This window comes from Conger conger, chromosome 6 (assembly GCF_963514075.1).
Source record: "Conger conger chromosome 6, fConCon1.1, whole genome shotgun sequence".
NCBI classification, from domain to species: Eukaryota; Metazoa; Chordata; class Actinopteri; order Anguilliformes; family Congridae; genus Conger; species Conger conger.
The window spans coordinates 62,661,657-62,675,811 of record NC_083765.1 but is presented as its reverse complement, the minus strand read 5'-3'; the positions used below and the strand labels follow the sequence as shown (position 1 = coordinate 62,675,811).

At 41.0% G+C, this 14,155-nt stretch overlaps 2 protein-coding genes across 3 annotated transcripts in view; one reads left to right on the top strand and one right to left on the bottom strand.

The window, feature by feature from the left end:
- The first annotated feature begins 1,539 nt into the window (after window positions 1-1,539).
- Window positions 1,540-12,217, top strand: LOC133131625 (signal-transducing adaptor protein 1-like). Its single transcript, XM_061246996.1, has 9 exons — window positions 1,540-1,650; window positions 3,049-3,120; window positions 5,607-5,723; window positions 6,244-6,300; window positions 9,744-9,916; window positions 10,094-10,225; window positions 10,340-10,409; window positions 10,505-10,607; window positions 12,192-12,217. Exons 1-9 carry the CDS (start codon window positions 1,540-1,542, stop codon window positions 12,215-12,217), a joined length of 861 nt encoding a protein of 286 aa, XP_061102980.1.
- uba6 (ubiquitin like modifier activating enzyme 6) overlaps window positions 11,541-14,155 on the bottom strand; it is a 20,621-nt gene continuing 18,006 nt past the window's right edge. For both annotated transcript variants that reach the window (XM_061245322.1, XM_061245321.1), the window contains exon 32: window positions 11,541-14,111. In XM_061245322.1, the coding sequence (XP_061101306.1) occupies window positions 13,964-14,111 (148 nt within the window). In that variant the 3' untranslated portion in view covers window positions 11,541-13,963. The remainder of the gene's footprint in view (window positions 14,112-14,155) is intronic.

The window sequence follows — 14,155 nt, the reverse complement described above, 5'->3', positions numbered from 1 at the left end:
TATGCAAAATGTTTAAAAGGCTGCACTTGTCCACGTGCTCTACATTTTACCGAATTGATTCTTGACTTGACGTTCTTGATGTTAGATTGATTTAATGAGCGAATACACTGGATGAATTCACAAACCATGAAGTAATATTATAAAGGCACATTCATAGTCACCAGGAATCAGAATCTTAAGGTATATACACTCAGTGACCACCTTATTAGGTTGACCTATACACCAGTTTGTTAATGCAAATATTTAATCAGCCAATCATGTGGCAGCAAGTAAATGCATAAAAGCATTCAGATGTGGTCAAGAGGTTCAGCTGTTTTTCAGACCAAATGTCAGAATGGGGAAGAAATGTGATCTAAATGACTTTGACCATGGAATGATTGTTGGTGCCTGACAGGGTGGTTTGAGTATCTCAGAAACTGCTGATCTCCTGGGATTTTTGATGCACAACAGTTTCTAGAGTTTGCAGAGAAACACTTTGTGTGAAACACTTTAAAAAGCATTAAAGGAGCACTGTCACACTTTGTTCAGTTGAGATTATTTGAATTAAATGCTTAAATTATGTAAATGCTTTTTAAAATTGCAGTCAGTGTAGCCGTTATGGGGCAAAACGTCTAATGGCTAACACATCCAGTGATGTTGGCTTGAATCTCCAGCCTGTGTTTCCCAGAAAGTAACGGGCGCTCAAACTCCACCCTTCAACGCAGAGACTGGTTTATGGACGGCCACCCGTCCAGGCGATCACATGATACTCTTACGAAAATATGGTAACGTCAGCATACAAATGTCATGGAAGAATACAAGTTTTTTTGATTTTGACGAAGAAATACAACCTTACAGTTTTGAACTGGAATTTACAGAGGAAGAATTGCGTGAACGAGAGAGACAGACGACGGAGGAACATGGACAACCAAACACAGAGTTTGCATCACAGCCAATAATAACTTTGATCAGACCCTTGCTACATCCTACAGTACTTACCAACTTCTTCTGCAGCAATAGGAAGATTAATTATCCATAACCAAGATTTTGATACAGCTTGTTAGCTAGATATTTACTTACTCCACCCTTGAACCAGTCTCTGCGTTCAAGGGTGGAGTTTGAGCACCAGCTACCTTCTGGGTTACACAGGCTGGAGATTCAAGCCAAACATGTTCAATGTTTGCCATTAGATATTTTGCCCCATATTTAGGAAACGGCTACACTGACAGTGGTTTTAAAAATCCCTACACACATTATTTAAGCATTTAATCCAAATAAACTCAACTGAAAAAAAAATGTGACAGTGCTCCTTTAAGTATTTCATAAACCAGTGTAATCTAGTTCTGTAGCAATAAAGTTTTATTATGCTGCAGATTCACAGGTGACTATGACCCATGGCTGAAATCCAAAGTTCTCATTCTTCTACAGATCATGGCTTCTGTCTTCCTCACAGCTATGACAGCAGGTTAATTAGCGCATATTATTAATATCTGGCCTATTCCTAATATCTGGCCTATTCCCTAAATCTCCTGTCACTTTGGGCGGCCCAACTTCAGCAGCATGGCAGCCCAAAACTCAATTTCCAGAGCTATTGAGAAGAGGAGGGGGGAGATCACAGCTTTGCCCATGTACTACTCAGGACAGCTGCTGAAGAAATACACAGGAGAGAAGGTAAAGGCCCGGTTCTATGGTGATCATGTGAAAGCATGAATGTTCCTTGAATGCCCCTGAAGGTTGTTAAACTTTTAATATTCAGAATATGTGTATATGTGTTTAATGTTTGATTCAGATTTGAAGTCATTGTCTTTTGCTTAGCTGATGTACAGATGTGATCTTTGGGAGTGCTTTAACCTATGGACGAACCTATGCACTTGTAAATAGCTTTGGATTAAAAGTAGTAATGTCCACACACAACATTTAGAAAATCCTATTCAGTTTCAGTTATCAGTGATCTAAGTTCCTCCTTTTCCATAAATAGTTCTAATAATATCAAGATTTAATTCCTTCATCCTACTCACTGTACTTATTGAGAATTCACAAGTGTTTTTATTTTTATTTTATTTAGTTGCTGTTTTATTTAAAAGAAAAATAATTCAAAAAACAAATATTTACTTGTTTGTGTGTGTGTGTGTGTGTGTGTGTGTGTAACATTGTATTGTAAGTATGAAGATAATAGAAAACGTGATAAGATGTGAAATTAAGATATTCAATAGTAATGATATTATAATCTTTCTTCAAAAGGACAGTTGAATGTCTATGTTTACATAGCTCTGCCATATGTGCAATAACACTTCTGAGTTCTGGTAAATTCTTTTTTCGATGTTACTGTATTATAATATAGATGTCAACATAAAGTAGGTGGTCGTATCCAGAGAAATTTACACAAAATATAGTTACATAGAAATGTTTTATATAGCTGATTAAGTCCAGTTTCCTAAACAATACTACACTGTCTCCCCATACAGTGTATACCACAGAATCTTAACATGCTGTATCATCTGTGTGTATTGTATGTCTATAATGAAGCCTTTATTAATGATGCTTCGCATTGGATGTTTTTTTGTTTTTCAAACCATTCTCTGCAAACTCTAGAAACTGCTGTGCATGAAAATCCCAGGAGATCAACAGATACTCAAACCTGGCACCATGCTCAAAGTCACTTAGATCACATTTCTTCCCCATTCTGACATTTGGTTTGAAAAACAGCTGAACCTCTTGACCATGCCTGCATGCTATTATGCATGTAGTTGCTGCCACATGATTGGCTGATTAAATATGTGCATTAGTAAGATGGTGTACAGGTCTACCTAATAAAGTGCTCAGTGAATGTATATTGAGCTCCTGACAAGAATATATTAAGGGAGAAATAAAATGAATAATTAATTTGGAATGCATGATCATTACCCTTGCTTATTTCTAGTTCAATGGAAGCATTGTTATTTTTTTTCTTGTGGCGCATATTTATGTCATGTCATTTGTTAGCATGTACTGTATCTTGTCTTAAAGCTTATTCTAATCTGTTGCTACATATTCATCTTGCTTTGCTGCCATTTATTTTGGCTCTTCCAGGATTTCAAGAAGTTTTTTGCTGAGCTCCGTGGATCTACAATCTTCTTGTACATGGATGATAAAAGCTATAAGGTAAAGAACAGAGGAGATGTGACCTCCAAAACAAAATAAAACAAATCCGTCATGACTGATGTTACAAATTGGAGAGTTTTCTGATAAGTATTATTGTATTGCTGACACTGTACTATTATTAAGTTTCAAGATTTTTGGCTAACTATTTTTGGCCCTTGTTTGATATGGAAATATTGTCATTTCATCTTTAGCTATGTGCTTCTTTGTGCTGTGGTAGAAGTTTGTTGCGTAAATGATGTTACAAAAAATGGACATGCAAAAAATGTAGTCAGCTTTGATTTAAAATAGTCTTCAAACTATTGGAAGTAGAAAATTGCATATAACATATTGTAAAGACTATATAAGTTATAAACTCAAGTAATTTTCCGTGACTGACGTTACTGTGACTGATGTTACAACTTGTCCACTTACAATAAGCAGTCCACAAGCCAACACTTTGCATATCTCTGTTTGCAGCTTGGGCTGGCAGAGTTAAGTATAAGCGTTCTAAATGGCATGGAACCACTAATATTGCTTAAATTGTAAACAATTATATTATTCCAAATAGTAATTTTCATCTTATGGCGCGGCTCCACTGTAACCATCATTACATTACATTAATGGCATTTGGCAGATGCTCTTATCCAGTTGATTAGACTATTTATTGAATGAGTTAAGCTGGTAATGGTGGTGCTTTGCATGTTATGGCCAGCTATGTTTTGATACAGGTACAGTATTAGTGCAGTTAAGGTTCATGATGACTAGTACATAGTATCAGAGGTAGAGACCAGTGCTGTGATCCTCCACATCCTGTGTGGTATCCTGACAATCTCCAAAAGGTTCCTCTGTATCTCCATAACCCTATCAATAGATAGATAGATAGATAGATTGCTCTTTATTTATCCCCGTAGGGAAATTTCAGTCTCACAGCAGCAGAGATTAATAGAAATAAATAGGGGAACACAATAGATAGAAATACTAAAACTACTAATACAGTATGTTAACAACATGTGTTGACATGTGTGTCAACATATGAAAGAATAAAAGTATAAAAGTGCAAAGTGTCCATAATAATAAATAGTCCATAATAATAAATAGTGCAAGGTGTCCATAGTAATAAATAGTCCATATAGAGGTGACCAGTGTGGGCCACCGTGCCGACTGGAGGAATCCCCATGGCAGGCGGCATTATACAGACGAATGGCTGAGGGAATAAAGGAGCGTCTGAATGGCTGAGGGAATAAAGGAGCGTCTGAATGGCTGAGGGAATAAAGGAGCGTCTGAAGTGCTCCTTCGAGCACCTGGGCAGGGCGAGGCAGCTGCTCCTCAGGCCATTCAACTCCCCATAGAGGGGGTGGGTTGGGTTCCCCAGAATGTAGCAGATTTTAGACCTCATCCTCCCCTCAGCCACGTCCTCCAGACGGTCAAGGCGACCCTCCTGCAACAGAGGCCTCCTTCCTGACCAGCTTGTTCAGCGTATTGGACTCACCCACTGCAATGCCTCCTCCCCAGCACACAACAGTAAAAAATGGGCTGGCCACCACTGACTCATGAAACATGCGCAGTAGTTTATTGCAGACCTCAAAGGATCTGAGCTGCCTGAGGAAGTACAGCCTGCTCTGTCCCTTCTTGTAGAGTGCACCACAGTTGTCACTCCAGTCCAGTTTGTTGTTGAGGTGCACCCCAAGGAACTTATAGGACTCAACCACTCCCACCTCCTCTCCCTGGATGGTGATGGGTGTCTTCCCCTTCTGTTGAAAGTAAACCTCCAGCTCTTTTGTTTTGCTGATGTTCAGCTGCAGGTGGTTGTTGTTACACCAGCCAAAGAATCCAGCCACCAGACTCCTATACTCATCCACGTTGTCCCCAGTGATGCAGCCAACGATGGATGAGTCGTTTGAGAACTGTGAACTGCAGAGTTGAATCTGAAGTCGGTGTAGACTGTAAACAGGAATGGGGAAAGAACAGTTTCCTGGGGTGCGCCTGTGTTGCATTCCAATGTGTCTGAGTGGCAGCTTTGGAGCCGGACGAACAGCGGTCTGTGGGTGAGATAGTCTGTAATCCAGCATGTCATGGCCTGGTCCACCTGCATGTCTGTGAGTTTGCCTGCAAGGTAAAATTACATTAAAGTCGAAAAAAACATTATTCTCACAGTGCACCCAGGCCTCTCCAGGTGAGCATATGCCTTGTGCAGTAGGTAAACAATTGCATCCTCCACACCCAGGTTTGCCTAGTAAGCGAACTGTAATGGGTCCAGAGAATCACCCACCAGCGGCCTCAGATGCTGCAGGACCAGCCAAAGGTCTTCATTATATGAGAGGTCAGTGCCACTGGCCTGAAGTCATTGAGGACACTAGTGCATCCCCTCTTAGGCACAGGGACATTTGGGAGCTTTCACACTTGTGACGCATACCATAGAGGGTTCAATGAAAACAAAAAAGCATTCTCCTCCATTTTTATTCTGCATGTCCAGTTGAATAGGACCTTATTTTTTTCCCTTCCTAAAGTGCACTGAAAAACTGGAGCTGCAGTACCTGAAGGAGATGCATGTGGAGTCGCCCAGACCTAGGGGCAGCCCCTCCATCTACACACTCACCCTAGAGGATGAGGAGGTCAAGTTTAAGGTCAGAGAGGGCTTATCATGTCTGACTATGAAATGTCTACCACATGATTTACTCTTCTGCTTTTTTGTCACTGAGTCACTGGCAACACTTGATTGTCCAGGGAATTTTTTTTTCTCTCCCATTATTTTTTTCTCTTCCATTACAAAATAGCGTTTTACAAAATAAGACTGTGACTAAAGCTACATCAAACTATGGCTAGAATTAAAGCCTCTATTCAATATAACCAGATGATTTATGTTTACCAGTAAAAATTAAAGTAATTGCTTGTTTTTTTTTGTTCCTTTCATAGCATGTTGAGTCCATTGTTAGATCTGTCTAATGGACAAAAGCTTGTGGAAAAAAACTGAACAATTAGACTGAATATAACAGATAAACATTGATGTGTTTTCAAATGGCTTTACCGATCTCCATCTGGCACACAAAAGAAGCTGATCCATCCCATCCTTTCAGTATAACTGGATTTTAATTGCTTTTTATCTTTTAATGAAAAAATAATTTATTTTTAAATTCTCTTCCATAGATCGATGACCCAAACACAGCTGAGGAATGGCGCGGTTTCATCTTGACCGTTGCCAATGTAAGCTCATCACATCTTCCTATTGCACCTTGTCGGGGAAGCGAGGATAAAGTATAATGTGTTTTTCTAAATCCAGTGGTTCCAACAATCAGTGCCCTTGTTAGAATGTTCAGTATTCACAGTGCTAAGTGGTACTGTGTGCTAGAACCCCTCATTTAGCCTACATATTAAATATATTGTATGTGATTTAAATTAATAATTATTACAAATGACAATTCTCAATTAAATCGCCAAATACTTTGAAAAGTCAGTCTACAGTAAACTGGTGGAATCAACAAATAAGTCAAAACAAACTCTATATCAGCTGCTAAGATTAATTGACCATATATTGTTGAAAGCTGGGCTAAGCACCATTATATTATGAAAATATTCATGGTTTTAGTCTCTTTTTAATGACACTATCCGTGAATATGTTAGGAGGTAATCCAGCTTAGCGATTGAAAACCTCAAAAAAATACTTTTTTTACTTCTGCTCCAACAAGGTTGTATTTGTTGACAAATAATTGTTAAATCTGGGAAGTCACAGTCTCCATCTACATATTCGATATAATAAAACCAAATTGTTGGCTTCCGCTTTAATCTGGAACTGCTTCTAACAGTAGTGTAGATTTCAATTGTCCAGTTTCAGCCATCATTACCTACAGTGGTGTGAAAAAGTGTTTGCCCCCTTCCTGATTTCTTATTTTTTTGCATGTTTGTCACACTTAAATGTTTCAGATCAAACAAATTTAAATATTAGTCAAAGACAACACAAGTAAACACAAAATGCCGTTTTTAAATGAAGGTTTTTATTATTAAGGGAGAAAAAAAAATCCAAACCTACATCACTTTGTGAAAAAGTGATTGCCCCCTAAACCTAATAACTGGTTGGGCCACCCTTAGCAGCAACAACTGCAATCAAGTGTTTGCGATAACTTGCAATGAGTCTCTTACAGCGCTGTGGAGGAATTTTGGCCCACTCATCTTTGCAGAATTGTTGTAATTCAGCCACATTGGAGGGTTTGAGCATGAACCGCCTTTTTAAGGTCATGCCACAGCATCTCAATAGGATTCAGGTCAAGACTTTTACTAGGCAACGCCAAAGTCTTCATTTTGTTTTTCTTCAACCATGGGTGGACTTGCTGGTGTGTTTTGGATCATTGTCCTGCTGCAGAATCCAAGTTCGATTCAGCTTGAGGTCACGAACAGATGGCCGGACATTCTCCTTCAGGATTTTTTGGTAGACAGCAGAATTCATGGTTCCATTTATCACAGCAAGTCTTCCAGGTCCTGAAGCAGCAAAACAGCCCCAGACCATCACACTACCACCACCATATTTCACTGTTGGTATGATGTTCTTTTTCTGAAATGCGGTGTTACTTTTATGCCAGATGTAATGGGACACACACCTTCCAAAAAGTTCAACTTTTGTCTCGTCAGACCACAGAGTATTTTCCCAAAAGTCTTGGGGAACATCAAGATGTTTTCTGGCAAAATTGAGACAAGCCTTAATGTTCTTTTTGCTCAGCAGTGGTTTTCGTCTTGGAACTCTGCCATGCAGGCCATTTTTGCCCAGTCTCTTTCTTATGGTGGAGTCATGAACACTGACCTTAACTGAGGCAAGTGAGGCCTGCAGTTCTTTGGATGTTGTTGTGGGGTCTTTTGTGACCTCTTGGATGAATCGTCGCTGCGCTCTTGGGGTAATTTTGGTCAGCCGGCCACTCCTGGGAAGGTTCACGGCTGTTCCATGTTTTCGCCATTTGTGGATAATGGCTCTCACTGTGGTTCCCTGGAGTCCCAAAGCTTTAGAAATGGCTTCATAACCTTTTCCAGACTGATAGATCTCAATTACTTTCTTTCTCATTTGTTCCTGAATTTCTTTAGATCTCGGCATGATGTCTAGCTTTTGAGGATCATTTGGTCTACTTCACTTTGTCAGGCAGGTCCTATTTAAGTGATTTCTTGATTGAGAACAGGTGTGGCAGTAATCAGGCCTGGGTGTGGCTAGAGAAATTGAACTCAGGTTTGATAAACCACAGTTAAGTTATGTTTTAACAGGGGGGGCAATCACTTTTTCACACAGGGCCATGTAGGTTTGGATTTTTTTTCTCCCATAATAATAAAAACCTTCATTTAAAAACTGCATTGTGTGTTTACTTGTGTTGTCTTTGACTAATATTTAAATTTGTTTGGTGATCTGAAACATTTAAGTGTGACAAACATGCAAAGAAATAAGAAATCAGGAAACACTTTTTCACACCACTGTATATGGCCATTCAATGAATGATTTCAACTGAATATTACAGATTGCATTAATGTGGGAAGGTTCTGGTGGTTCTGGCGTTTCTTCAGTGACAGACTATGCAGCAGGTCAGGCCCATATATTGCAGGCCTAGATTAGGGTATCAGTGTGGCTATGATGTCAGAGGACATCAGCATTCTTAGAAGCAATAAATATTGCCCCATCCAATTACTCTGGTCCTCTCTCTTAGGCCATAATCTAAAAACAACATATTTTACAACCTCTATACTTTTTTCAAAATCAAAACATTTTCTTTAGTGTCCTCACTCTCTACCATTTACCCCCACTACAGAGATCTTTAGTTAGGAGACATCTGTATTAGAAGTTGTATAATTCTGCTTTGGTACAATGTGTTTAATTAGTGCGAATCTACACTCACCAAACAGCTGATTGTGTGGCAACAGTGCCATGCATACAATCATGTGTCAGGAGCTTCAGTTAATGTTCACATCATCCATCAGAATGGAGAAAAAACGTGATCTAAATGACTTTGACAGTGGAATGATTGTTGGTGGCGGCAGATCGGGTGGTTTGAGTATGTCAGTAACTGCTGATCTCCTGGGATTGTCACACACACTAGTCTCTAGAGTTTGCAAATAATGGTGCAAAAAAATAAATAAAATTAAAATAAATCCAGTGAGCAGCAGTTCTGCAGACAGAAACATCTTGTTAATAAGAGATGTCAGAGGAGAATGGCCACACATTTTATTGGTTGTGGTATGCAGTGGTATGCAGAAGAACATCTCTGAACACACAAGGCATCATAACTGTAACTGGATAGGCTACAGCAGTAGAAGTCTAATAAATGCCTAATGAAGCGCTCACTGAGTGTAGGTGATGATGGTCATTTTGACGATGATGATGATGGTGGGGGTGACATTAGCTCAGGCGGTAAGAGTTGTAGTCGGGCAGTCTGAGGGTTGCTTTCTCGATCCTGCCCTGGGTGTGTCAAAGTCTCCCTGAGCAAGACACCTAACCCCCAGATGATCCTGACGAGCTGATTGGTGCCTTGCATGGCAGCCAATCACTGTTGGTGTGTGAGTGTTTGTATGAATGGGTGAATGTGAAGCATTCAGTTGTGCAGTGCTTTGGATAAAGGCGCTATACAAATGCCAGCCAATTACTTATAATTATGGTTAACTCGATTATGGTAATCTTTCAGCTGAAGATACCCAGTAAGATTCAGCTGCTCCCTGGTCAGCTGCTAAATCTGGAGCAGGTCCTGGAGCAGGAGCGCACCAGGACCAGTGAGCTCCCCTCACCTGTCTCCTGCACTGCCCAGCGATCTCCTGCTCTCTCCACACCTCCCACCCTCTCCAATAGTGTCACACCACAGTGAGTCTGCCCCTCCTACCCTGTCTCAAAAACTCTATCCCTTCATCACCACTTTAGATGCCGCTTAGATCCAGCTTTCACCGGGCTTCAATCAACTCTCGTCTGGTTTTGGGTGTCATAGAGTCTAAAAAGAAGCGACACAGGACTGAAGCCCATGTCTCTCTCTCTGTCTCTCAGGTGCTTCTATGAAGTGTCGCGAATGGAGGCGGAGCAGATGCTGGAGGACAATCCCCAGTGTGGCAGCATCCTCCTGAGGCCATCTGGGTGCATCGGCGGTTATGCTGTCTCCATGAGACAAATACTGTCCAGGTCTGAGGCTGGCACTCCTTCACACACACAAACACACACACACATACACACACGCACACACAGGTGTGCACATTGACTTCACTCAGCCATGTCCTCTTGTTCCTTTTATTCCAGTGGTCCGGTTATGAGACACTATAAAGTGCAGTCACATGACTCTGGGTTGGTCATTGAGCTGAATGAGCCGGTGAGTTGCTGTCTTGGCTTCCTGACAGGTCCCTGTGCTTTCGAAAAAGAGCAACTGATGAAAATTACTGTTGATTATTTCCCCCGGGGGGGCAGGTGACCGTCCCTAGCCTCCAGGACGTTCTGGATTATTTTCTGACCCGGATGGAGTATCGTGTCCTACCGTACCGACAGTCCCAGCCCTACGACACATTCATAGGTGAGCCTGCGAGCATGAAAACAACAGCTAATGAGCTTTCTACGCTTATCCTGTTCTTGCACAGCGTGATTATGAATGTCTTACTCAGAGGTGCCTGAAGACTTGACCAACCCAACGCCAAAACCTACGATATTGGTGAGGCCCATCCCTCGCGCTAGATTGGCACCGATAATCTGCACCCAGCGCGACCCATCTCACTCTATGCACAAAGAGAACCTGCAGCCCACAGCCCATTGAGTGAGATAACAACCCTGCCGCGTGAACAGTGGCTTCTGGGTTATGGCAGTGTCTGAAATACACACTTAAGAGTATCACCAGCTGAGGAGCGTTTGTTGTTGGAAAGAGTGGAATATCACCTCATAATAAACATTATCTTGGTAATGCATTTTTGAACAATTGATAATCAGCCCCAGTTGTTAATGAATGCATTAGATTAATATCTTAATGTTTGGTATGTACTTTACAATGCCATAGCAACCAACATGATATGTACTTTATGATGCTGCAGCAACTAACATGTATTCATTTGTATTTTATTTGTACGTATGTCCCTCAGAGCAAAGTGCATTAACCCCTATGAAGAGTATGTTTTCTGGAATGTTTTTATTTTATTTTTATTTTAAGTCAGTCAGTGTTCACAAACTCCATTGCTTTCAATATTAATATCAATATAGTTAATATTAAAAATGTACAATAATAAAATTGCAACAATATCTTCAAATCTTGTACCGATTGTCACATTTGGGAAAGGCAAAAATGCAACTATGTAAACAGAAATGACATTTCTGGTTTTATATTTTTATACCAGACAACCCTCTGTGTTATAAATGCATTCAATGCTATTTTCATAATTTCTCATATGTACGTGATATATTTTGAAAGGAATTTACAAAGCATACATTTCTGAATGGAAAAAAACATGTCCTGAGTCAGTTCATGAAAACAAATGTTTATTGGAGCATCTGTTGAGCCGTCTGTCACATGAAGGAACATCATACCACTTGTTTTACTCATTTGTTTGACATCTTTTCACAACAAGGAAGCTGAACACCTCAGTAAATATGTGTGCAAAACCAGTTGGTCGCTTTCGGGTGAGAAAACTGAGGACATCAGACATTGTTCTGCATGCCCCTTCCTGCATATTTTAGACATCAATTTTGATTCTGTTTGTGAAACATGTATGTGGATCATCCCCAAGCATTCACTGGAGCAATGAATGAGCGAGGAGCTCAAAGTCACTTGTATTTGTTTTTTTTTGTTTTGTTCTGATTTTTTCTACAGAGACCACAAGTTACAGGATTGTTTAGAATGAGTGACACAGGAATCTATAGCTACCCAAGATAATGCCCCATGTAAGGTTTCAGAGGTTGTGGAAATCCACTGTGGATTGTGGATTTTGAGCTCTTCTACCCTGTGACTGGTGGCCACAGGTGATGGCAGTTCTTTCCCCTTTGACTGGACTCCCCAAACGTTAATCCAGTGGGGTGTGCTATCTTTATGGTAGTAGCCAAACTGTGCCACCATGCATGTAGCTTTCTTTTGTAATTTACCCATATCTCATGCCTTTTTGCCATGTGAACTCAGAAACAGCAAAGTTTTCCAAGAGATAGCGAATAGGTAAAACTTGCTTATGCAATGGATCAATTTATTTAATATACTGCAATATGGTTGTCTGACTGTCTGACTAATAATCAGGGAATCAGCACAGAGTTAGGCACCAAGAATGTGGACAACTAAAGTCAAAAAAGCTCAAAGGGACTGGCCAATAGAAACCCCTACAGACACAGGGGAGACACAGGAGCAAGTCTGTGTACATGGGTGAATGCACTGCAAGCAAGAACATCATCGATCCAAAGCCAGGTGCATTCATACGTATGAACCATCAACTGATTTCAGGAGAAAATACAGCTTCCTCCAGCGCAAAGTGGTTAATTTGCATTTGTATGTTATATTTGACAGGCTATAGCACACAGTATGAAACCATTATATTGTTAGCACTGCAGCATTCCAGGCATTAGTGCTCTTCTGGTGGCATTTCAGGATCTGATGGATGAAGATAAAGATGAAGATCGGTCCTCTTGATAGTGTCCATAATGTGGCACGGAAACAGCCAACAGCTAGAAGCTGACCACTGCTCTTACTTTTTTTTTTTTTAAGTAAAGTAAAAACAGAACCGAACCGTTATCAAGAGTTCGGACCAATTAATTCTTCATTTATCTAGCTCAAGTCTTAATTACACATTTTAAGAGCATGCAGGTTGCTCCATTACACAGCAGTCACTTGTCAGTCCCAGACCTACATGAGGAGGTTTACACAACAGGAGAAGTTGAGCCCGGACAGCCTGGAGAAACTCAATACACACAATGTAGCTCAGAACTGTCAACAGAATGTCCTTGACTAGTATCACTGGCCATTTCCCATACTCAAAAATCATGTTGGAGGCCAAGTAATTACAAGCAAATAAATAGACAGGATATATAAATGTCATAAATAATCACAACCTTACTGAAAATTAAAACAAAAAGTTTTAAAACAATCAAAAGGCCTACATTTTCAACAGAGTTTGTGGATGTTGGTTGGCTGCATAGCTGTGAGATACTGATGCAGATCGATGTTGTGCAGGTGACAGGAGCTCCTGTGGCTGATGTGGCCCTGCTCCACCCAGTCTGTGACTGTTCTGCATGTCGTACTTTAATGTGCTACAGAGACCCTTTAAATCCGTAAGTGTTCTATAAACCTCTGCTCTGGACTGGGGGGAGGGGGCCCTTTGTTTCCTGCCTTGTCGAACAACACAGTTTGCAGTGAATTCACAGTCCAGCATCTTTTCACTCTCCCTTTCTCACTTCTTTTTATCGCTCACTTTTTTGAACAAATAGGCAAACTGTAACGCTTGAAGGCAAGAAAAAAAAAAAAAAAAGACAATCTTTGGTGGTTCGGAGGCATTCATTTGCACTTACGCTACCCGTTACAAATATAAGCAACGGAGAAAAAAACAAAAAACAAAACAAAATTAAAATGAAACAGAACACATCAGTTCCCCCTGTGGCCCACCTCTCTCTCTTCTCTCCTGGAAACTTTCCCAAACAAACCAAGTGTCAACACTGATTTTATCATTTTCATCGTCACCATCATCAATATGTCACGTCTTTACCAGTATCGCATGAAACACAACATTGTTTAAGGCATCAGCATCAGCACAGACGAAGCTATGCAGTAAAATAAACCGGTAGAAAAACTATGTACAGTCATGTCAAGTGCTACTCTCCTAGTGGTCCATAGGGCGGGGCAGGGGGCCGGGGGGCCGGGGGCGAGGCAGGGGGCCGGGGGGCCGGGGGCCGGGGGCGAGGCGGGGCTCGTCAGGCCCTCTCAGCTGGCTCCTCCCGGCTGAAGCAGTACCTCACTGGGGGGCCGGGCAGGTCCTCGTCTCCGTCCGACTCCGGAGCGAAGGACACCGTCAAGTCCACATACCTCCTCTCCGACGAGGGCTTGATGAGTTTCTGCATTCTGAGAAGGCACAGAGACACATAGGGTTCAGTCTGAGACTGGTG